The following is a 24,785-nucleotide window of genomic DNA, read 5'->3' as shown; positions in this document are numbered from 1 at the left end:
TGTAAACAGCAAATCTCTAAAAATGCTACTGTTGTTACTTACTGGGACTAGTGCCATCTAGTGGTCGCTGATTTTCTTAGCCTCAGCAGCCTGTGGATCGCGAGCTGTGTGTGTGTGGATTGGGCAAGGCTAAACGGGCGGAATGAAAGTCTCAAAATTAAATTAATCAAATAGAATCGACTCAGAAGAGATGTGAATGAATGCACGTGCGTCGCCTGATCCACAAATGCACATTTTAATCGCTGCATGCACAAATTATGATAGTTTAATACAAACTATAACATTTGTATTAAAAAATAAGTCTCTATTTGTACAAAATGCTGCACATTGATGTAATTCTTAACTCTGCAGACACTGGCTGAAAAGCATTTGTTTCAGTGTAGTGATGCACATTTGCAAATTTTTCAAATCGTGTACACGTTAATGAATTGCACTGGGCTTTGTTCATTGGTAGTTGTGTGTGGGCGTCGTGAAATGCTGCAAACTGCGAAAATTAAGTCTCAAAATCCAAATGAACCGAACAAGATTAATGCAAACAAGATGTCAATAAATGCACGTGTGTCACCTGATCCACAAATGCACGGATTCCTTTTTGCATGAGCAATTTATGATATATTAATACAGATCACAACATTTTTATGCTCAAACATGTCTGTATTTGTTAAAATCGCTGCACAATCATTTAATCCTGAATTCCACAGACTCAAATTGAAAGAGATTTGTTCGTGGTTAGTAAGATACATGCATAAAATCTTTGCAGTACATGGAGAATTGTGCGTGCATCTATTAATCATTTTGAGTCTAATATCATCCCATACACATGATCCATCAGAAATCATTCTAATATGCTGATTTGGTGCTCAAGAAACATTATCAGTATTAAAAACATGAAAATATTTTTGTGGAAACCACATAATTTTTTTATGATTCTTTGATGTATAAGAAGTTTAAAAATAACAGCATTTATTTGAAATAGAAATCCTTTGTAACATTCTAAATGTTTTTGCATGCATCCATGCTGAACAAGATTTTAAAAAATTGTACTTAGCCCAAAGTTTTGAATGGTAGCGTATAATAATGCTAATTTAATTTAACCTGTTTCTAATGCTCTCTGCCTACTTCCTACACAGGAATTTCTTGTAGGAAAAGCCAATCAACTGAGATGTTTTGATGTATTTAATTACGTATATAAAATTTAAAATAAAATGCATAAAATTATAAAAGGGATTTAATGTGTGATTTTATATTTTAGAAAACTTTAAAAAAATCAAATCACAAATCATAACATGTTCTCCGTTTTTTCTGTTCCCTGTTTGTTCATGCAGGACCGTGCGTTTGGCGAACTGGAAAAGAACAGTGATAAACAGCGGTTCAGTCAGTCCCAGAAACAGACAGAGGCTCCATCACACTTCCAACACCTGCTGTCAGCCCTTCACAGACACCTGCTGGCCCACTGCTACATCCACACCGGCGCTGAGGTACAACAATGACACATTTCCTGTTAAAACCCATTCCATATGATAGCTCCCGCAGGCTGCCAGTTGCAGTGGTTATGCATTGTAGTTTTAAGAAATAAAATACTGTTGTGTGAGCATGTTTAGTCAAAAATTCTTGTTCCAGGACCTAGAGGAGGTGGAGGCGGTCTGCATAATAAGTGTTTGTTTGTTGTGTAGGATGACAGTAGTGTGGTGTTGCTCAATAAGCACCTGTGCCTACTGCTGCCTTACGCAGCCGAGACCTTCAGGAGATCCACCATTCTGCTGGAGGAGAGCACACTGGACAAACACGTCATAAAGAAACTACACAGTAAGAACACACATAATGTGCCATCCATCCACCTAGCCATCAATGCATCCAGCCATCTGTCTGTCGTTCCCTTCATTCATCCATCTATCCATCTATCTGTTCATTTTTCAGCCCACCCATCCATGTATGTTGCCATCCATGTGCCCATGCAGTAATTCAGCCATCCATATACCTAGCAATCCATCAGTCCATCCATCCTTCTATTTTTCCATCTTAGGGATGTTCATTTTAACCGTTAACCAACCGATAAGAATTTTGACTGATTATTACAATCAGTTAAACGGTTTAAAGTCACTTATTTAGTTAATTTTTTTCAGTAATTTATCAAAATATTTTAAAAGGTTTGCTGTATGGTTAAAATAACAGTGGAAGCAACTACTCCTTTTAGTCATGAAGATAATTGGAATTGTAAAAGGTTTGCTTTTATTTGTGTACATTCACAATAAAAACAAATCTTTGCGCTTTAGTAAAATAAGCCTAAAAAAAATAGGATGCCACTTTCTGCCGTCTGGTTTCTTTTCACGCAGCACAAAAATGAACCGAAACTTTGCATAGGCTACTTGTTGCACAGTTTTTCTTTCGTTTTCTTAAATTATTATTTTAAGTAGTATATTTAAGTATTATTTTAGGCCTATTTATTCATTATATATATATATACTGCATCTATTTATCCATTTATGTACTGTAGCTGTCCATTTTTCGTCCATAGATCCAACCTTCTGACCACCTATCCCTCCATGAAATTACCCTTCTGCTGTCCGTCCGTCCATCCATCCATCCATGCAGTATTATCCATCCAATATTATCCATCCACCCGTATTATCCATCCATCCATCCTTCTGTCCATCCAGCTATTTGTTCATTTATCCATCCTTCTGTTCATCAATCCCTCCACCCATTTATATATTCTCCCATCCATTCATCCATTAGTCCATCCATTTTTCATCCATCTATTTATCAGAATCAGAATTAGCTTTATTGCCAGGTATGTTTGTACACATGAGGAATTTGTTTTGTGACAGAAGCTCCACAGTGCGACAGAATGACAGTGACAAGACATGACACAGATAATAAAAATAATATACAAATATGCAAAATAGCACAAACACAATATATAAAAATAGATAATTTATTATATACAGATATGTTAGGTGCAAATTTTAAAAGTAATAAGTATGTGTGTTAAATAAATGTATGATAGTGTTGTGTGTTTCATGTTTATTGTTAAGTGTTCAAATGTTCATGAGATGAATTGCCTAAGGGAAGAAACTGTTCCTGTGCCTGGCCGTTCTAGTGCTCGGAGCTCTGTAGCGTCGACCAGACTGCAACAGTTCAAAGAGGAAGTGTGCTGGATGTGAGGGGTCCAGAGTGATTTTGCCTGCCCTTTTGTTCACTCTGGATAAGTACAGTTCTTGGAGAGTGGGGAAGGTTGTACCAATGATTCGCTCAGCAGTCCGGACTACCCTCTGTAGTCTTCTGAGGTCAGATTTGGTAGCTGAGCTGAACCAGACAGTTATTGACGTACAGAGGACGGATTCAATGATGGCGGAGTAGAACTGTTTCAGCAGCTCATGTGGCAGGTTGAATTTCCTCAGCTGGTAAAGGAAGTACAACCTCTGCTGGGCCTTTTTGACAATAGAGTCCATGTGAATGTCCCACTTCAGGTCCTGAGAGATGGTGCTGCCCAGGAAACTGAATGACTCCACTGTTGTTACGCTGCTGTTCATGATGGTGAGTGAGGGGTTTCTCCTGAAGTCCACGATCATCTCCACTGTTTTGAGCGTGTTGAGCTCCAGGTTGTTAAGACTGCACCAGACAGCCAACCTTCTGTCTGTAAGCAGACTCGTCACCGTCCTGAATGAGGCCGATAAGTGTGGTGTCATCTGCAAACTTCAGGAGCTTGACAGAGGGGTCTTTAGATGTGCATTCGTTAGTGTAGAGGGAGAGAGCAGTGGGGAGAGAACACAGCCCTGAGGAGCTCCAGTACTGATTGTACGGGTGTTGGATGTGTATTTTTCCAGCCTCACTAGCTGCTGCCTGTCTATCAGGAAGCTGGTGTTCCACTGACAAATGGAGGTGGGGACAGAGAGCGGAGTTAGTTTGGGCTGGAATAATGATGGAATGATCATGTTAAAATGGGGGTTGCTGGAGGTTTTAATGGTGTTTTTTCAAACCTGCAGTAGAGCTCATTCAGATCGTCTGCCAGTTGTTGATTCTCCACTGTGCTGGGGGATGGTGTCTTGTAATTGGTGATGTCTTTCAGACCTTTCCACACTGAAGCAGGATCACTGGGAGAGAATTGGTTGCTTAGCTTACCAGAATAATTCCTCTTTGCCACTCTGATCTCCTTTTCCAGTGTGTATTTGGCCTGTTTAAACAAGACTATGTTCCCATTCCTGTAAGCGTTGTCTTTGGCCTGACAGAGCTTTGCAGTGAACCACGGTTTGTCGTTGTTGTAAGTTAGATTAGTCCTGGTAGGAATGCATATATATTCACAGAAACTGATATAAGATGTTAGTCTCTGTGAGCTCGTCCAGATATTTTGCAGCAACTTCAAAAACACTCCAATCAGTGAGGTGGAAACAGGCTTTTAAATCTTGCTCTGTTTCGTTAGTCCACCTCTTTACAGTCCTTAATACAGGTTTAGCAGATTTCAGTTTCTGCCTGTAGGTTGGTATAAGATGAACCAAACAATGATGAGAGAGTCCTAAAGCTGCCTGTGGGACAGAGTGATATGCATGTTTTATTGCTGTGTAACAGTGATCCAATATATTTCTGTCTCTGGTGGGACATGTAACATGCTGTCTGAATTTTGGCAGTTCACAGGAGAGATTTGCTTTATTAAAGTCCCCTAGAATGATTAAAACAGAGTCCGGGTGTTGTTGCTCAGTCTCTGTGATCAGATCAGCGAGTTTCTGTAAAGCTGAGCTCACATTCGCTTGCGGTGGAATGTAAACACTCACGAGAATGGACGAGCCAAACTCCCGCGGCGAGTAGAAAGGCCTACAGTTAATGAAGAGCACTTCTAGATCGGGACAGCAAATCTTCTTTTAACACAGTTACATCTTTACACAACCTTTCATTGATGTAAAAGCACGTCCCGCCGCCGCGCGATTTCCACGTTGGCTTTGCGTCGCGGTCCGCTCTAAGTAGCTGAAAGCTCGGCAGATGTAGCGCGCTGTCCAGAATGGCATCATTCAGCCAGGTTTCCGTTAAACACAGTGCAGCAGAGTTTGAAAAGTCCTTGTTTAACCGCGAAAACAGAAGGAGTTTGTCCGTTTTGTTGGGTAGAGAGCGGAGATTCGCCAGATGGATACTGGGTAGTGGCGTTCGAAATCCCCGTTGTCTGAGCTTCACGAGCGCGCCGCTTCAAAATCATGGAGAATAATTTATGTAGCCATCCATCCATTTATCCATTTATGTGGTTATCCATTTGTCCAGCTATTTGTGAATTGGGGTACCGTGACGTCTGCTGGTGTTGGTCCATTGTGTTTTATCAAGTCCAAAATCAATGCAGCCGTCTACCGGGAGATTTTAGAGCACTTTATGCTTCCATCTGCTGAAAAGCTTTATGGAGATGCTGATTTCCTTTTCCAGCAGGACTTTAGCACCTGCCCACAGTGCCAAAACCACTTCCAAGCTTTGCTGACCATGATATTACTGTGCTTGATTGGCCAGCCAACATACCTGACCTGAACCCCATATGGAATATTTTCAAGAGAAAGATGAGAAACAGTCAATCCAACAGCTGTGTGTGTGTGCATATATATATTAGTGGTGTGAAAAAGTGTTGGCCCCCTTCCTGATTTTTTTATTTTTGTGCATGTTTGTCACACTTTAATGTTTCAGGTCATCAAACAAATTTAAATATGAATCAGAGATAACACAAGTAAACACAACATGCAGTTTTTTATTATGAAGGGGAAACAAAATCTAAACCCACATGGCCCTGTGTGAAAAAGTGCTTGCCCCCTAAACCGAATAACTGGTTGGGCCACCCTTAGCAGCAACAACTGCAATCAAGCGTTTGCGATAACTTGCAATGAGTCTGTTACAGCGCTGTGGAGGAATTTTGGCCCACTCATCTTGGCAGAATTGTTGTAATTCAGCCACATTGGAGGGTTTTTGAGCATGAACCGCATTTTTAAGGTCATGCCACAGCATCTCAATAGGATTCAGGTCAGGACTTTGACTAGGCCACTCCAAAGTCTTCATTTTGTTTTTCTTCAGCCATTCAGAGGTGGATTTGCTGGTGTGTTTTGGATCATTGTCCTGCTGCAGAACCCAAGTTCGCTTCAGCTTGAGGTCGCGAACAGATGGCCAGACATTGTCCTTCAGGATTTTTTTGTACTTTTTCACACAGGGCTATGTGGGGTTGGATTTTTTTTTTCCCCTTCATAAAAAAAACCCTTCATTTAAAAACTACATGTTGTGTTTACTTGTGTTATCTTTGATTAATATTTAAATTTGTTTGATGATCTGAAACATTAAAGAGTGTCAAACATGGAATAAAATAAAAAATCAGGAAGGGGGCCAACACTTTTTCACACCACTGTATATATAATATTTTGAATTGTTTTTAGCTTTATTTTTTGTTTTTCATTTAAATGTTAAGTTTTGACATTTTGTTGTATGCATTTGTCATTTTTATTTAATTTCTTTTATTTTTAAAATGTGTATAGGTAGTATTTATAAAGCTTTAGCTTTTAGTTTTGGATCTGTTTTTAGTTGTTTTTAATACGACTATTGATTGCTTCTGTTGTCCTCATTTGTAAGTCGCTTTGGATAAAAGTGTCTGCTAAATGACTAAATTTTATATATATATATATATATATATATATATATATATATATATATATATATATATATATATATATATATATATATATATTATATATAATTATTATATATAATTATTATTATTACAATTATTATATTATTGTTTCTTTTTGTTAAAATAGTCACAAGGTGGTCACAAGATAAATCTCTCTATCCATCCCTCCATCTATTTACGTAGCCATCCATCCATTCATCTATCAGTCCATCCATTTATGTAGTTATCCATTTGTCCAGGTATTTATCCTTCCATTCATCCTTCTGTTTATCCATCCCTCCATATATTTACGAAGCCATCCGTCCATCCATCCATCCGTCTATCCCTACGTCCATCTGTTAGTTTATCCATTTATCTTGATTTCCATTCCTCCAATCATGGGAGCTACCCTGTGATCCAACCAGACCCAGTGTATTGAGTTATGTGTTTCTCTATAGCTGTGCTGTTTGGTTCGGTGGCGGGCAGTCTGCTGTGTCAGGTGATGTACTCTCTGCTCCTGCTGCCATTGACTGTGGTCAAACCCCTCCTTCCTCACCTGCTCACTCTGCTTGAACATCTCAATGAGCTCAACTGTTACTTGCCCAACACTGCACACCTGGAGGACATGGAGCTGGAAGGAACCTCAGAAGGTAAGGACCAGAATGATGTATTTCTGTCATTCTCGGAAAACGTTCTGAATGCCTTTAATGCATTGTTTGATATTCAGATGTTTCAAAAACAACTTAATCATTAACAAATGACAGATCATCAAGAAATTTACTAAGATAGACACAGTACTGCCAATTACACACTCCTACTCCTACACTTGATTGCTTCTGTTGTCCTCATTTGTAAGTCGCTTTGGATAAAATCTTCTGCTGACTAAATGTAAATGTACTTCCTATTGCAGAGGCATCTGAAACCTCTGAGCCAATCACAGTGCCAGAGTCAGAAGAGTGGGCGTGGCTACTAGACCTGGAGAGGTCTGTGGCACTTGCCATTGGCCGATGCCTGGGAGGTATGCTTCAGGGCCCACCCCCTTCCATCCAGGAGAAGACAGCAGAGTTCTGGCTATGTAACCCTCTCCTGAGAAACGGGCTGGAGATAGACTTTGAACAGCTGGGTAATGACCTGCCACCAGGAGGCAGCATCTTATTGTTTGCTATGTGCTATGAACACACACATAAATACAGATAAATAAATACTCATCTGTGTGTGTTATCCTATAGACTGGGCAATGGGTTGGTTGACTGAGGCAGTGTTCATGGGTTGTGGAGAAGTGAAACTAGCTGAGCTGCGGCTGTCGGAAGAGAACACAATGCTAGTGGAACTCGCTCTTGGCTCCCTGCGAGAACCTGCCAGTGCCCTCTGGAGAAAGATGAAGGAGTATGCGGCGAGTCGAGGCAAGAGAGGGGCAGGATTTTTTAAAAGTCTGTAGAATATTAAAAGAATGTAAAAAGTATTAAAAGACATTTTATTGCTTAGAAAAGTGGCTTTTGAGGAGGAACATTTTCATAGTATCTACCGGTATTAACAGATGTAAATGCATAGATTCCTCATTCATAGCTGGAATGTGGATCTACCTATACAAATCTATGCCTATAACTATTGGTAGAAGTACCTGAATTTATTTGCACCACAAGAACTGTGAACGATCATCATGTATTTGTCTAAATATTGACCTTTTGTGTGTTTTTTTCTGCAGACTGGGACAATAGTGGATCAGTGGGAGACTCTCTTTTAGAGACGGCGTGCCGCTGTAGTTTGGCCGCTCTGCTCAAACATGCCGGCCTTCATGAAGCCTACTGGCAGGATAAGTGAGTGAGATCCACACCTCGCCCTCGTTCTCTCTTTACCTAGATCTCTTGAACACCTTTGTCTTCCCTCGTCTCCCTTTTGCCATAGTGTAATGAACTCTTTAATTAGTTGAACCAGATTTAATGAATATATTCTCTATTTAAAGAATGACTCTGTATGTGAATATTAAAGTGTCAGTGCCTGTCTCTCTCTGTACTGTGAGAAATCTCGCATGATAAATTCCTCAGCCATAATGACTAATTTGTGAGAGTGAGAGTTTATTGAAAATGAATTGACAGTCATGAATATCCAGATGAACCTTCTGCAGCAGCAGGGATGAACTAATAGTTTAAACAGTCCATTAATGTGTGTGTGTGTGTGTGTGTGTGTGTTTGACTGCAGATATGAGCCCTGTGAGGTGCTGATTGAAATATATCAGGTGGTGTATAAAATCCGCAACACACTGCTGTCTTATAAAGAGAGCATAGGAAACACAACCAGTGTCCAAACAACTACCACCAAACAGGTAAAACACATCAATAAAGCAGTCATATATCCACTACCGTTCAAAAGTTTTGAATCTGAAGCATTTTTATATATATTCTTATGCTCATCAAGGCTGCATTTATTTGATCAAAAGAGTAGTATTGTAAAAAATTATTACAATTTAAAATAACAGTTTTCTGTTTTAATATACTTTAAAATATTGTTTATTCCTGTGGTGGAAGTCTTTAGTATCACATGATCCTTCAGAAATCATTCTAATATGCTGATTTATTAATGTTGGAAACAGTTGTGTTGCTTAATATATTTTTTGGAAACTTGTGATGCTTTTTTCAGGATTCTTTGATGAATAAAAAGGTAAAAAGAACAGCATTTTTTCATTTATATATAGAAATCAGTCAAAATGTTTTTTTGTTGTTGGAAAGAAATTAATACTTTTATTCAGCAATGATATGATGATAAAAAGTGATAGCAAGGATTTATTGTTATATTGTTACAAAAGATTTTCTATTTTGAATAAATGCAATTCTTTTAAACTTTTTTTATTCATCAGCTGGAGTAATGGCTGCTGAAAATGCAGCTTTTTCATCAAAGGAATAAATTACATTTTAAAATATATTCAAATAGAAAGCAGTATTTTAAATGGTAATATTTCAAAAAATTACAGTTTTTACTGTATTTTTGATTTAATAATGTAGCCTTGGTGGGCATAAGAGACTCTTTGCTTTATTTACTATATTATGGCTATATTGGCTATAATAATACTATATTGTTTACTAATGAACTTGAGAAGTTTGACACAAAGTTTTGCTACACTTAAAAACAAAATCACGCCATAAAATATAATATAATGATTTTCCCTACCTCCCAATTTCTTTATGCTGATGCTCACTAACCAGGGACAAAGTAACATCAACCAACATTATCACTGTCACTCTGTGTTTCATCATGTCCAGGCTTCATTGGGCTCTCAGAGCCCCAGTGAGGAGAGGCAGGAAGCGGGCAGTTCTGGAGAGCATACAGGAAGAGACACAGATCCCAGCAGCCAGACGCCCCACACAGCCGAACACAACCAGGACGATCCCTTAGAGGAGGAAACGCCCAGCATCAGCAGTATGTACCTGCCGGGTAAACACGCTGCTTTCTGTGTTCTTCCTTCACAGAGCGAGTGTGTGAAATATATACCAGATCTTTCTTTGTCTCAGAATGTGATTAATTTTATATTTTCATATTTCATTAATTTTTTTTGTATTTTAAAATTATGAAGTATACATAAACCATATAGTTTTTTTTTTATTATTTTGGTGCCAAGGCAACATTTCTTATTCTTTTTAAATGTTTTATTTTATTTCAAGTAATGAAAATGTTTTAATGATTTAAGTTTTAATTAACAGTAATAACCCTGATAATTTTTGGGATTAATGTGACACTATTGTCTCTAAAATACTCCCTCTGGTGTTGTGTTGTGTAATTGTGAACTATTTGTGTGTCCTGCTCCCCACAGAGGTGCTGCAGTGTTTCCTGGCCACCCGTGAGGCCATGCAGCTCCAACAGAACGAGACCGTGTATGAGTCGTCTGGCACTAGCACGTTACCCAGCAGCACTGAGAGCCCCGGGACGCCAGACAGGGAGCCCCCCCAGCGGCCCTGGGACCACCACAGCATCACCGACCAAGGCCTGTCCTTCCCAGCAGCCTGCCACCTGCTGGTCTCACGCTGCCTTTTCCTGCTGCTGGGGGTCCGAGCTGCTTGGCAGGAGGAGAGTGTGTCGTCACAGACGCCCACTGAGAGCAGTTTGGCCAGGTTTGTGTTGTGTGCAATTACAAAACATTTGTATGTGTGGGTGTGAAAAAATCTGAAAGTGATAAATCTCTCTCACTACATAGATCTCCACCCTACTATGAGGCGTTAGGAACACAGATGGAGTTACAATCTTCTTCTGAGAGAAGATTCAGTGAGAGAGAGGTATTTGTTTCTCATGTTTCCCCCTAGTTTAATATCAATGAATAAATCTCTTGATTTTGTTATTTGTAATCTGTTTTGTCACAGACACCAGATGAATCTAAAAGCTCCTCAGGGTCATTCAAAAATAAAATTGGTGAGTGGTGTGTGAAGTAGCATATTATTTTAAGTCTGATCTTATATGTCTGATTTCACACATATTGGATCTATTGCATATTTCATCTCTAACATGACTGATATCACCTGTCTGATCTCACTCATCTATTGTTTCTCATGCGTCTCATCTCGCATATATCATCTAACATATCTGATCTCACACATGATTTCTCACATCTAATCTCAGATATCTTGTATATCTGATCTCACACACAGTAGATTTGTTGCATCTTTTATTTTTTACCCATATGATATTGCATATCAGATCTTTAACATGTCTGATTTTTCAGATGTTTGATATCAGCTGTCTGAACTCGCATTTCTAATTTCTAATGTGTCATCTCATATGTATCAGCTAACACAGAATGTGTTACACAGAACATGTATATCTTACATATTTGATCTCACACATACTGGATTTGTTGCATCTTTGATCTTTAACCTATCTGATATTGCATGTCTGGTCTTTCACATGTCTGATCTTTCACATATCTGATATCATCTGTAATTTCTAATGTGTCTTCTCACATCTCATTTAACATGATCTCTCACAGATCTCATCTGTAAGATGCCTTACGTCTGATCTCACATATCTTACATCTTTAACATCCGATCTCACACATAGTGGGTATTTTGCATCTTTGATTTGTTTTTTACCTGTCTGATCTCACAGTTCAGTTCTTTGATGAAACTGTTTTTTCATGTCTGATCTCACGTTTCAAATTTCTAATGTGTCATCTTATGTCTCCGCTAACTTAACTGATCTCTCACATCTGATCTCACTTTTGATTTCTCACATATCTGATCTCACACATAGATTTGTTGCATCTTTGATCTTTAACTGTCTGATATTGCATGTCAGATCTTTAACATCTAATTTTTCACATCTGATATCAACTGTCTGATCTCACGCTTCTAATTTTGAATGTCATCTCATGTCTCAGCTAACATAACTGATCTCTCACATCTGATCTCGCATGATTTCTCACATATCTGATCTCAGATATCTTACACATCTGATCTCACACATAGATTTGTTGCATGTTTGATCTTTAACTGTCTGATATTGCATGTCAGATCTTTAACATATCTGATTTTTCATGTCTGATATCAACTGTCTGATCTCACGCTTCTAATTTTGAATGTCATCTCATATGTCTCAGCTAACAAAACTGATCTCTTACATATCTGATCACACATATGATTTTTCACAGCTGATCTCGGATAGCTTACATATTTGATCTCACACATACTGGATTTGTTGCATCTTTGATCTTTAACCTGTCTGATATTGCATGTGTGATCTTTCACATATCTGATATCATCTGTCTGACCTCAAGTTTCTCATTTCTAATGTGTCTTCTCACATCTCATTTAACATAACTGATCTCTCACAGATCTCATCTGTAAGATTCCTTGCGTCTGATCTCACATATCTGACATCTTAAATATCCGATCTCACACATAGTGGGTATTTTGCATCTTTGATTTGTTTTATACCTGTCTGATCTCACAGTTCAGTTCTTTGATGAAACTGTTTTTTCATGTCTGATATCAACTGTCTGATCTTCTGTTTCTAATTTCTCATGTGTTTAGTCTCACATGTCTGATCTAACATAACTGATCTCACATATTTGATCTTACATGTATGAATACTCGCATCTGATTTCAAATATCTTGCATATCTGATCTCACGCATATTGGATTTGTTGCAACTTTTATCTTTTACCAGTCTGATCTCGCATGTCAGATCTTTGACATATCTTATGTGATGTAAGATGTGAGAAATCAGAAATGAGAGATCATACATGTCTGATTTCACATATGTCAGATAATTAATATTACATTTCACCTGTCTGATCTCGCATATCTGATCTTTCTCATGTCTGATCTCACACCTGCTTGATACCGTGCTTGCCTAATCTCACGTGATCTCTTATGTCTAATCTGATTTCTGAAGTCTAATGTCACTCATCTGATCCCACACATCTAATCTGATCTAGCATGTCTGATAACTTGCATTGCATTTTTCTCTCTCTCTTCTTTCACATAAATTACAATCATCAGTTTTAGCTATCTTAAATATCACACCTCTGAGCTAATCAGCCTTGTTTCTTGCAAGGCCTTCCACTCTGTTCTTTGGGCATTATGAAAGATGCCTGGGAGCGACTGCGACAGTGCATCAGTCCCACTACCGTGCTGTGCCCAGGCGGAGGTGGCACACCCATCCTGGGCCAGGTCTTCCATTTCCTGTGTGGGAGCATCATTCGAACCTCTTCTCTGGTGGACAAAGATGGAGGTGCACATGTGGATCCCAAAGCCATCACCATAGCTATGGCACAGCAACACCAAAGAGCTCAGGTGGGAAATCCATTGCAGATCCATTTTACTTTTAATAACTATTTGTAGAGACATCGCAGTTGTTTTCATACCCTCCATCCAGGTTCGTTTGGAGGCCTTGTGTCAGATTTCCTCCTTCCTGTCAGAGATGGAGGAAAAGAGTGTCAGCTCTCTGGCGCCTCCTCGTTTTCCAGGCCTCTTGCAGTCAGTGCAGCTGCAGTTCCTCTCTGGCTGCTTTGGTCTGGGAGCCCCCATCACCGGCAGTCTAGCGGCACCTAACAACAAGATTCACCATTACACCGTAATTAAAAAATTGTTACTGTTGTCTTGACTTGAACATCTCCCTTATTGATTAGGCCTGTACTCCTGTTCAAGTATGATGTTTGAAATGTTGGTCTGTGTCTAGGCTGGGACTCAGTCTGCTCCTATCAGTGTTCAGAGGGAGTTAGAGTCTGCAGCTCACATGCTGTACCAGCAACTGGTGCGTGTGCTCAGACAGAAAGTGGCACTAGAGAGAGAACAGGCTGGTGGGTAACGCTTCTTACTTGAGCATGTAGCATTTGTCTAAATGCACAAAAAAAAAGTATTTCATAATGTATCGATTTTTATTTTTTGGTCATTTTTAGTTTTATATAAATACTTAATTTTTTTTAATACTTATACATTTACATAATTAATATGATATAATACAAATAATGAAAATAGTACTGACATTTACATTTAAACTAAATATTTTATAACTGAAATATCTTATTAATATAATTTGACTTATTTATTTTATATTTATTAGTGCTGTCAAACGATTAATCACGATTAATTGCATTCAAAATAAAAGTTTTTGTTTGCATAATGTGTTCTGTGTATATGTGTATGTGTATATATATATATATATATATATATATATATATATATATATATATATATATATATATACAGTATATATTTTGAAAATATTTACATGTATTTACATGTCTATATTTATATTCATATTTATATTCTAAATAAATATAATATATTAACAAAACCTATTTTTCTGAAATATAGACATGCGTGTGTGTGTATTTCTATATACATAAACACAGAACACATACATATATTATGTAAACAAACTTTTATTTGGGAGGCGATTAATCGTTTGACAGCACTAATTTTCATTTCATTAATAATGAGCAGCTAATATATAACAGGGTAAATAATGTTAAGTAAATTTAAATAAACCATTTTCTATGTTACAGTGCATTTTAATGTTAATAAAATGATAAACTTTATACAGTGCGTACTCTACTATGCACATGCACTTTTCATATCTTAGTTGGATAAACAAGGAGAAATAGTAATAATAGTGATGTTTATTTTTATTTTATCATTTAAAATGATTTTTTTTTTCTGTAATATTATCATTACCCGCTAATTTAAATTGATGTTAATTTGTGATATTGCTTTGTGGTTAAAATTTAGTTTGACTGTATTTTATAGTTTTACAGTGTCCAAGCACTCTAATAATATGCCAATGTAATTAAGTAGTGATTTAACATAGATTTGTCTCATTTCAGGCTCTTATCAGCACCTGCTGTTAGCTGCAGTCTTCGCTCTGAACTTCCACTATCAGCCAGTGGATCTGGTGGTGATGATTAAATGTGGTGTCCTGGAGATCTTGTCCACTCTGACTGATAACACCTGTGTGCTGGTGAACCAGCGCTGGCTGGCTGCCTCCATGTCCGGTCACATGCAGCTCGGTGGGGCGGTGAAGCTGGCCGCTGCCAGACTCCTGCAGATATTCGCTATAGCAGCCAGGTGAGATTATAAACTTGATAATTAAATGCAGAACGAGAAAACGCCTCCCATGATCTGCTCTGAAACCCTCACATTTTGAAAACTGATGCCTTAGATAATACCGTTCAAACCATTTGTCTTGCTACATCATAATATTGCTTTTATGTAACAGTTTTGCATAGCAAAGTCCAAAAAACTGTGTGTGTGTTTCTCCAGTTCCTGTGAAGAGGCCTTGCCATTGGAAGTGTCCCAGGCTCTCATGGATGTAATGAGCGAGCAGCTGCAGGGATTGTTACATGCAGTCCACCAGCAGGAGGTGCTAGAGAAGGATTCCACAGAGCACATCCAGGAAGAAACTTCAAAACAAGAAAGTCAGTCATTTCAACACAAGATTCATTGTTTTTATATATATTTTATATAACATTAGTTATAAATATTAAATGTAATCTAAATATTTTGTCATTGCATATTTTATGTATAATATCTATAATATATATAACCTAATTACTTTTTTTACATTTACTTATTTATCATGCTTAATAATGAGTAGGTAAAATAAAACAAAAATAATGAATAATATTAGCTTAATTCTAATTAACTATTTGGTAATTTACATTTAATCGTAATAATATATATGTATGTATGTATGTATGTATGTATGTATATGTATGTGTTAGTGCTGTCAAAATTAGCACATTAACGCAGGCGATTAATTTTTTCAGTTTAACGCTTTCAAATTATTTAACGCCGTTAACGCAGGGGCGGGGCCTAGGGTTGGCCACCTCACACATAACTGCTAATTCTGTCTCTTTTTTCTTGACAAGAAGTGCATTTATTCAGTCGCAGAACGTCTTTACGAGCACATCAAACAGGAGATGTTTCAGACGCGTGCTTCAACTTCACTTCAGCGTCAGGTGCGAACGAGCGTGGAAACTACATATATAACAAACAAACATATATGTATATGTGTTATTTTTTAAATTGTAGTAATATTTCAAAATGTTAGTTTTTTTTTTACTGTAATATTATATTATATTATTTTTTTGTTTTGTTTTATTTTAGGTGCAGATGTAGTTTGTAACAGCAGGGTTGTGGAGTCCCAGCTCGCTGACTTTCTAGTCTTCCTAAGACGTATTTTGTCACTAAGGGTCGCCAAAAGAGTCTCCGCATTTGTCAAGTGGATTGATCCACTGATGACAATTATCTCGTACAAATGCAGCTCTGGAAATCCACGCTTTCACAACCTGCGGACGAAGCTGCTAGCCTTCCATATTCTGGAAGCTCTTCTCCCTGCCTGTTCAGACCCTGTCGTCATGAAACAAGTGAGAAAAGAAGTGTTTTTTTTGTTGTTGTTTTTTTTTCTTAAATCAATGCTGTGCACCTGACACTAAATGATTGGTGGTTGATTGATTCTGATTTAATAAGCGTTTACCATGTTATTTTTGTTTTCAGATTTCTGATCAATTATTTAGCCTTTTGTCCACATATATGTGGGAGGAACCTTTGGCCCTGAGGAAAAACTTAGAAAAAGAGAGAACTTTGGAGAACTCATATAGGGTATTTAAACTCCTCTCTGTCTATCCATTGTGCAAATTTGACCCAATTGTATTTGTGTCCATGGATTTTAGATTGTTTTATATGTGCTTACACGTCTTCCAGGACAGCGGAAGTGAAGATGAATGTATTCCTATTGGTGATTTCTCTTTCGACCCACATAAACTGATCTGTTGTTCTCTGGAGAGCGGGAATGTACTCTCTCATGGATCGGGGGGAAAAGGGTACGGTTTGGCCACCACTGCCATCACATCTGGATGCTTCATCTGGAAGGTAACAATGCAAAATACAGTCTCTGGTGTCCCTTGTCTTTTACAGGTTCTGCGTTCTAATGTTTTTGTCTCCATCTCTTAGTTTTATATCACTAAGGAGAACAGAGGAAATGAAGGGACGTGTATTGGAGTGTCCCGATGGCCCATCAGGGACTACAACCATCGCACCACCACAGACATGTGGCTGTACCGGGCCTACAGCGGTAGCCTGTATCATGGAGGAGAGCTGGGCCGAGCTCTGCCCTCTTTCACTCAGGGAGACACCATCACCTGCATCCTAGACATGGAGGCCAGAACAATCTCTTTCACCAAAAACAACAGGGTCAGTGTGTGTTTATGACCTTAGTTTGAATGCTTTTCCTGTTACAACTACTGGTTTTACTTTAGTTCTGTGAATGATTCTTTTTTTTATAATCAAAGTGAAATTTAATGCAACAAATTCATAGTTTAAATCTGTGATTTGTCTATTTTAAATGTGCCTATATCCCTATAACTGTATTTCATAGACAAAGTTAATTTGGACTTCATATAAAAATTATGATATTGGAGGGAAAAAAAATATAATATATTGCAGTAAGCAGTCATGTGGTTTTCAGGTGAACAGAGCTAGTTTTGACATCATAGATCACACGCTTTTGACAGAAATTAATGAATATCCAATACAATATTGAAAACCATGTGGCTGCTTACTCCAGTATATTATAATGTTGTTGTTTTCTTTTTTATTATTTTTATATAAAGCCCAAATCAACTTTGTATATGAAATATAATTACAGGGATATACGCACATTTAAAATAGACAAGTCCCAGATTTAACTTATAAATTTGGTATTAATGTGAAATGTGGTGTTTTTTAAAACAAGCTTTGGAGCTTTTGTGTTGAACATAACATTACTAATTTAAGGTGCAATAATATATAGATTATAATTACTGTCAAAAAGTATTGCTTGATTTATAAGCTAGTAGAACATTTAAAGTTGGAATTAAATCAAAGTGAAAAGAGTATGATAGATTTAATAGACTTTTTAATAAATGTGTGCAGTGCATCAGTGCGCATTATTTTGAAGGAAAAACGTTTTTTCTTGTAAAACCCTAAAATAAAAATTGTGATTTATTTATTTTATTTATTTATTTTTCTCTCCTAGCTTGCATAACATCAGTTGCATTGGTTTGGCGGGAAAAAAGTTAATTCTAAGAAAATTAATATTTTGAAAACCTCAATAAAATCCAAACAACTCCCGTATAAAGTCCCGTATTACATTATTTCTTGCTGAATATTCTGTGTAACACATAATTATTATGAAGTTATGCACAATGTGAAATGCATTTGCAAAAAGTTTTTTATAAATATAATAGGTCAAATTCAAGCTTTATTTTCATGGAAAATAAATGAAATAAATTTAAATAAAATAATAATGCAAAAACAATGCATTTTTAATGTATGTGTAGGAGCCCAAACTAGCGTTTGAAGGAGTGGATGCCACAGAGCTCTACCCCTGTGTTCTTTTCTACAGCAGCAACCCAGGAGAAAAGGTCAGCCACTTAAACCTCTACACTACTTTTCTTTATTAATTTTTTTTACATTGTAATTATATTAAATATTATAATTCAACTTTCAAAACCCTCCTGTTTTTCGACTGTAGGTGGCGTTATGTGACCTGCAGATGCGTGGCATGCCTAGCGATCTTCTGCCAGGGGAGCCCTTGTGCAGCCCGAAGGCCACGGTTCTGCTGGAGTCCACCATTCAGCTGCTAAGACGACTGTACGTGAATGATGACTGGGTTCAACATATCAACCAACACATGCTGAACAAACTACAGCTCATCAACCCTCTCATGAGAGAGGGACAAGCCAAGATAGGTCAGTTAACTTGTCTGCTAAAACAGTTTATTTACTTAAATATACATAATATATATATATAGTTTATATATATATATGTCTATATATTTGTGTGGCATCATTGCAATTAATCATTTTGCAGATGTTTAAGACCGTGTCTGTTAGATTTAGTATGCTACAAAATTCTAAAATAGATAAAAGCTAGAAATAAGCTTAAAATGTTGATTACTCGTCTTGTTTCCAGGAGCGCATCTAATTTAGAATTTTTCCCATTAATTACTTTTTAGAAAAGCCTTTTTGTAATAGGTTACTATGCCAACAGTGTTTTAAAGGTTAATGTATTTTGTCCTCTGCTAGCAGGTCATGCCAGCAAGGAGTCCGATGAGAAATGTGGGGTAAACAGAGAGAGGGGCTCTGCTTGGGCAGATGTCAGGACGTCGACAGACCACCTCACTGGCCCAGCGGGGCTCTCTGATGCCCAGCTCAGCATGCTGTGCACTGAAGTCTGGCCCGTAATGGCCCTGATCGGAGGGGTGGACAGCGGTCTCCGTGCTGGAGGGACCTGCCTGCACAAACCCAGCGGTCGACGGGTGACTCTGCTCGGGGTCTTGAAAGAGGGAAGCCCCTTAGCTAAACTTCAGTGGGAGGAGACAGATTTTACTGTGAGGTAAGTACACAAATACTTTTTATTTACTTAAAAATATACATATTTTATACATATATAATTTTATATTATATATATATGTATGTATGTATGTATGTATGCATGTAAACTATATAAAAACATATTAATAATTTATTATTTATTTTAATATAATGTATTAATTATAATGTAATCATTTACATCTCTATTTTTAAATTGTAAGAAATAAATATATCTAATCTATATTTTTATTCATCAGATGCAAGATTTATTTTTTACTGTATAAATGCAGTATACAGTATTCTTACAGACAGTCAAATAAATGCAAGATTAAAATGATTACATTTTATATCATAATTTAATATTATGATTTAAAGTATTATGATTATTATTAATAGGCAGAGGCAAAAGTAAAAAACAAAAAAGCTAATAAGCAAAAGTCTGTAAAAATAGCTAAGGATAATAAAAAATTATCAGTTAATATTTCTACTGTTTTTAATTATTTATTTATAATTTTAAAACTGTATAGTTTAATAACATTTGTTTAATAGTTTCAATGTAATAATTAAATATAATAAAAAGAAAGGCAAAGGTTGTTAAAAATAATAGTACACAAAATATACAATAATAATCAGTCATCATTACCATTGTCATATTTTTTTTATTACTATTGTTTTTTTTTTTTTAAACGAATGTCTGTTTTATTATAAAAATAAATAATGAAATTCCACCTATTTCATTTTAAATTTTGCCATGCAATTCATAGTAAAAATACTCATTGTTTATAATGTTTTAGAGCAAAGGGTTTAAATTGGGGTGTTTGGGGGCTGCAAAAAATCTAAGCGAAACAAAACTTAGCAACATTTATTTTATAGGTTGTCAACATTAAGTTTACATGTTAGCTTAAGATATTAATAAAATATATTTAACATTTTAATGCATTTACTGAATTTGCTGTTTTTCATTTTATTTTAATAATGTATTATTTATTTTAATATAATGTATTAAATATAATGTAATCATTTACATCTCTATTTTTAAATGGTAAGAAATAAATATATCTAATCTATATTTTTATTCATCAGATGTATTATTTAGTATTTAAATTTCTTTTTATGCAAGATTTATACATCTAACAATATTTAATTAGTGGTTGGAAGTAAATTTTGTCCAATTAACATTGCATTAATTTTAGTTAGACTTTAGTGCAATGACCATTTTAGAAAAATGTGTTGTCTCCCTGTAATATGTCCGGTTTTTCTCACACATTATAAATGTGTGTGTATGTGTATGTGTATATGTATATAAATAAAAGAGTAAAATAATGTAATGTTCCTCAGCACTGTCATTAGATTCTATGTTCAGACACCATTGTAATCTTTGTATATTTTGTATGTTATACCTGTCCTGTTCTTTTTGCCAGTTGCATGCGTCTTTTTCCCTTTTCGATTTCTTCACTTCCCTTTTCTTGTATTGTCTTTTGTCCCCTTCATTTTTTTCTAATCATGGTATCCTTTCCTTTCCACTCTTTTATTTCTGTCTTGCCCCTTCTGTCTCACTCCTCTACTCATCTTCATACTGCTTGTGACCTGCTGTGGTCCCACTAACCCAAAGCTTCCTGAATTCTTGGTCACCCAGCGACACGCCTCTCTCCTCCCTGGAGCCGTGCGACGTCCCCCAGCTGAACATGTCCCGCTGCTGTGGCCTCAAGCCATCCGTGTTGTTCGACCTCATCCTGATGACCGGCATCTTAGAAGAGCAGGAGCCTCCTTCTGGATCATCCGAAACATCTGGATTGCCACGAAACCGAATCAGCTCTGAGGGCGGCCCGCGTAGCGAGCTGGAGAGATGTTTGGACGAGGACATCGCTCGTATTATGATGGACGATGAGGAAATGAACTGTCCAGTGGATGAGGACAGAAATAAAGTGGAAGAGAGGAGAGAGGAGAACCAAGATGACACGTTCAGATCCTTCATACAGTCACACGAGGAGCATGTTAGCGCCCCCTGTCCACCAATACTCGCACCACAACCCAGAGTGGACTTCTTTGCTTTGGAACTGCGTGCAATCCGCATTTCCTACCTCCTTTTGGGGGCGCAAAAATCTCTGGCTGTCATTCTGAGCTGCGGGAAGTTCACAGATCTTCTCCTGGTTCCCAAATCAGATGCAGGGGTCAATGTAAGTAGCCCTGACCCAGCGAGAGCCTCTGCTGGCGGGGAGGAAAACGCCGAGCTGCGTTCTGTGCTGCAGTTTGTGGTGCGGAGCATGGTGAAGTGGGCCGTCAGACCCTGTCCGATCAAACAGGCCATGGCTTTATCAGACCTCGAGAGGGCCCAGATCATCATCTATAAAGGAGTGCTGAGCAGACTGAACGAGGATGGAAGCAAAGAACACAAAGGTGTGGAGCTTTGGCAACAACATGTTTATTCAGTTGTTTTACTACCTTTACTGTTGAATATTAATAATTAAACTTTTTAACTTGACTTGTAATAATAATATAATAATAAAATGTTTATATTTGTTTATAATTATCCAGTAATTAATGTAATTTAATAATTTTAATATAATAATTTAATTAATTGATTATTATACATATTATAAGGGCTGTTAATTTAATATAATTTAATAATTTTAATATAATGATTTAATGTATTATAATTATTAATAGGCAAAAAGGCAAAAGTAAAAAAAAATAGCAAAAAGGCAAAAGTAAAAAAAAATAGCTAATATGCAAAAGTCTGTAAATATTGCTATAAATGATTAATATTACTACTGTTTTTTTAAATTGTTTATAATTCAATAACATTAATATAATAATTTAATATAATAAAAAGGCAAAGGTCAGTAAAAATTATTTACTAAATATTCAATAATCATCATTATCATCACAGTTTTATTATTGTTGTTTTTTATTACTTAATATAATTTAATTATTTAATAATTTAATACAATAATGCATTTTATCATTATTATTATTATTATTATTTTTTTTTTAGTAGTAGTATTTCATATAGCTTAGACAAATGTCTGGAAAAATAGCTAATAATAATAATAAATTAATATTACTAATGTTTATTTGTTTTTTAATTTAGTAATATTATTTACAAATTGTTTTTTTTTTTTTTAAAGAAAGTGTCTGTCATGATCATGATTTGTTTGTAGATTTGTGTATTTTTTTAATGACTAATTAATGAATGCATTTAATAATTTAATTTAGTAACTTTAATAATAGTAGTAGTAAGTTAAGTAAAATGTATTTATATAGCACCTGACAAAAAGTCACAAAGTGCTTTACAATAAAAAAGAGAAAACAAATACAAATACCACCATACATCACAAAGATTAGCTTCCAGACCATTTTGCTAGTTAAAAGCTTGTACAAAAAGATATGTCTTTAAGTGTTTTTTAAATGATTCAACAGAGCACATAGTTCTCAATGACATAGTAGCAGTAGCATTTCATATAGCTTAGAAAGGCAAAAGTCTGTAATAATAGCTTCTACTACTAATAATATTAACATAGACTTTTAATAAAAAAAAAATGTATATATTTTTTATATTAATGAATTTTACTCTCTTTTTTTCTGTTGTGTCTGTGTACACAGATTCAGGAGGTCACTCGTCCTCTCAGCCCGTGTCCAAATCCTCCAGTTCAGTTTCACTTTACAGCAACGGCTCTGAAGGTACCGCCATCTTCGGCCAATCAGCTTCACCCTCAACCAATGACCTTACAGCCTCGCTCCTCAACGCCCTGCAGGCTGACGGTCTGGGAAACTTTAACCCTTTCCTTCCCATCAACCTGCTACAGTGAGTTTCTCTTTCATCCAAGCCCAATTATTAAAATTTAAAGAGTGCATTATAAAGGAACCTATGAATTAGTGAAGTAATTATAAAATACTATGAAGTAATGCCATTGTGTTGTAACTAACATCTGAGGAGTAATTGTTCTTACAAGTAATGTGTGTACAGTTTTTTTTTTTTTATGTGCTAGTCAATGTCAATTTGAAAGAAAGTGACATGAGACACGGGTTTCAAACACACACACACACACACACAATAAACTGTCTGACATGCCTGGATATTCTCACTCCAGATTGGCGTCAACTGAGACACACACTCACACACAGGTTACTGAAAGTGTGAGTGAGAATACAGGTTAGTGTGTGTGTTATAACCACATAAACACATGCTCCTCTTAACCTCAGGTGTCTGAGCATGGCTTAATGACACAGGTGATTAACACCTCAACATAACACACGCTCAAGCTGAAGGTTTGCTCTAGAGCAGGTGCTAGCGGTTTTCTTGTGTCTGTGTGTGCATGTGTGTGTGGCTGGGCTCCTCTAGGCGGATGGTGCTGGCGCGTTTTCCCACATTGGCAGGTCTCGTCCACAGTCCGGTTCTGCCCCCCGGGCTCAGCCTGACGAGCTCAGCCTCCTGTGAGGGCTTCACTGAGCAGCAGACCAGCTTCCTGGAGCCCTGCGGTCAGACCAGGACCCCCGTGGGTAAGACGTCTAGACAGACTGTGGAATACAAGTAGCATGTGGCATCTATAGACACAGTCTAATGATTTATTTTTTTTAATTCGTTTTTATAAACTGATGTCAAGATCGGTTTTTGTAGCGCCAGGTGGGAGCGCTTGAGAAATTTATCTCTTTAACGTAGCCCTATTGCCTGTGCATGTTTTACACTCGAGTCTTGCTTTGGAAGGATTTTTTGGTTTGTTCCATACTGTACTCACTGGTTGCAAAAAAGGTTTTTGGCTTTTTTGTGCATCTTTACACCCTATTGAATGGCATCTTGAATCTCACAATGAATTACCAATTTCTTTTATAAATATATTTATATTTTTTATGTACTGGGGTCCAAAACTTGAACACTAGTGAAAGAAATATTGTTTTTCTAATTATTTGTAATGAAAATTTAATTTATATTTTTATATAACACTTAACGTATTTAATTATGTTATCAGTGTTAGTCAGTGTTAGTTAGTTTTATATCAGAATATTAGTGGCTTAGAAATATTATCCTAACAATTGATCATTTTGTGAATATTTTTAAATTATTTTGTTAATTTTTATAAGAATCTGTTTTATGTAAATGAAAAAGATTCCTACTTTTCAATGTGGATATAACATTTTATTAGGGAAAATATGTAATGGAATTTGTATTATTTTCTTTTCTCTTTTAATATCACAATTTTTTTTTGTGACTTATTCAAATTATTTATTTATCATTTTCTGAATATTTAAAATTGTTTATATATATATATAAATTATTTTATGTAAATATAAAAATCCTGATTTTTCAAAGTGGTCTCAGGTATTAAG

At 36.4% G+C, this 24,785-nt stretch overlaps 1 protein-coding gene across 1 annotated transcript in view; it reads left to right on the top strand.

The window, feature by feature from the left end:
- The window catches only part of LOC306855532 (putative E3 ubiquitin-protein ligase HERC1), a gene marked incomplete at its 5' end in the record, with an annotated part of 83,632 nt that overhangs the window by 19,676 nt on the left and 39,171 nt on the right, over window positions 1-24,785 (top strand). The window contains 26 exons of the mRNA XM_079394287.1: window positions 1,326-1,478; window positions 1,674-1,806; window positions 7,078-7,269; window positions 7,530-7,742; window positions 7,849-8,022; window positions 8,325-8,436; window positions 8,819-8,942; window positions 9,877-10,048; window positions 10,425-10,722; window positions 10,806-10,884; window positions 10,969-11,017; window positions 13,160-13,398; window positions 13,481-13,678; window positions 13,784-13,904; window positions 14,931-15,171; window positions 15,367-15,521; window positions 16,213-16,472; window positions 16,603-16,707; window positions 16,810-16,977; window positions 17,059-17,298; window positions 18,426-18,509; window positions 18,620-18,836; window positions 19,176-19,482; window positions 21,073-21,857; window positions 23,064-23,265; window positions 23,803-23,960. Coding sequence (XP_079250413.1) covers window positions 1,326-1,478; window positions 1,674-1,806; window positions 7,078-7,269; window positions 7,530-7,742; window positions 7,849-8,022; window positions 8,325-8,436; window positions 8,819-8,942; window positions 9,877-10,048; window positions 10,425-10,722; window positions 10,806-10,884; window positions 10,969-11,017; window positions 13,160-13,398; window positions 13,481-13,678; window positions 13,784-13,904; window positions 14,931-15,171; window positions 15,367-15,521; window positions 16,213-16,472; window positions 16,603-16,707; window positions 16,810-16,977; window positions 17,059-17,298; window positions 18,426-18,509; window positions 18,620-18,836; window positions 19,176-19,482; window positions 21,073-21,857; window positions 23,064-23,265; window positions 23,803-23,960 — 5,179 coding nt within the window. The remainder of the gene's footprint in view (window positions 1-1,325; window positions 1,479-1,673; window positions 1,807-7,077; window positions 7,270-7,529; window positions 7,743-7,848; window positions 8,023-8,324; window positions 8,437-8,818; window positions 8,943-9,876; window positions 10,049-10,424; window positions 10,723-10,805; window positions 10,885-10,968; window positions 11,018-13,159; window positions 13,399-13,480; window positions 13,679-13,783; window positions 13,905-14,930; window positions 15,172-15,366; window positions 15,522-16,212; window positions 16,473-16,602; window positions 16,708-16,809; window positions 16,978-17,058; window positions 17,299-18,425; window positions 18,510-18,619; window positions 18,837-19,175; window positions 19,483-21,072; window positions 21,858-23,063; window positions 23,266-23,802; window positions 23,961-24,785) is intronic.

Source organism: Barbus barbus (genome assembly GCF_936440315.1).
Source record: "Barbus barbus genome assembly, chromosome: 36".
Taxonomy (NCBI): domain Eukaryota; kingdom Metazoa; phylum Chordata; class Actinopteri; order Cypriniformes; family Cyprinidae; genus Barbus; species Barbus barbus.
The sequence above is the reverse complement of the archived record's forward strand: the minus strand, read 5'-3'. Positions and strand labels throughout refer to the sequence as shown.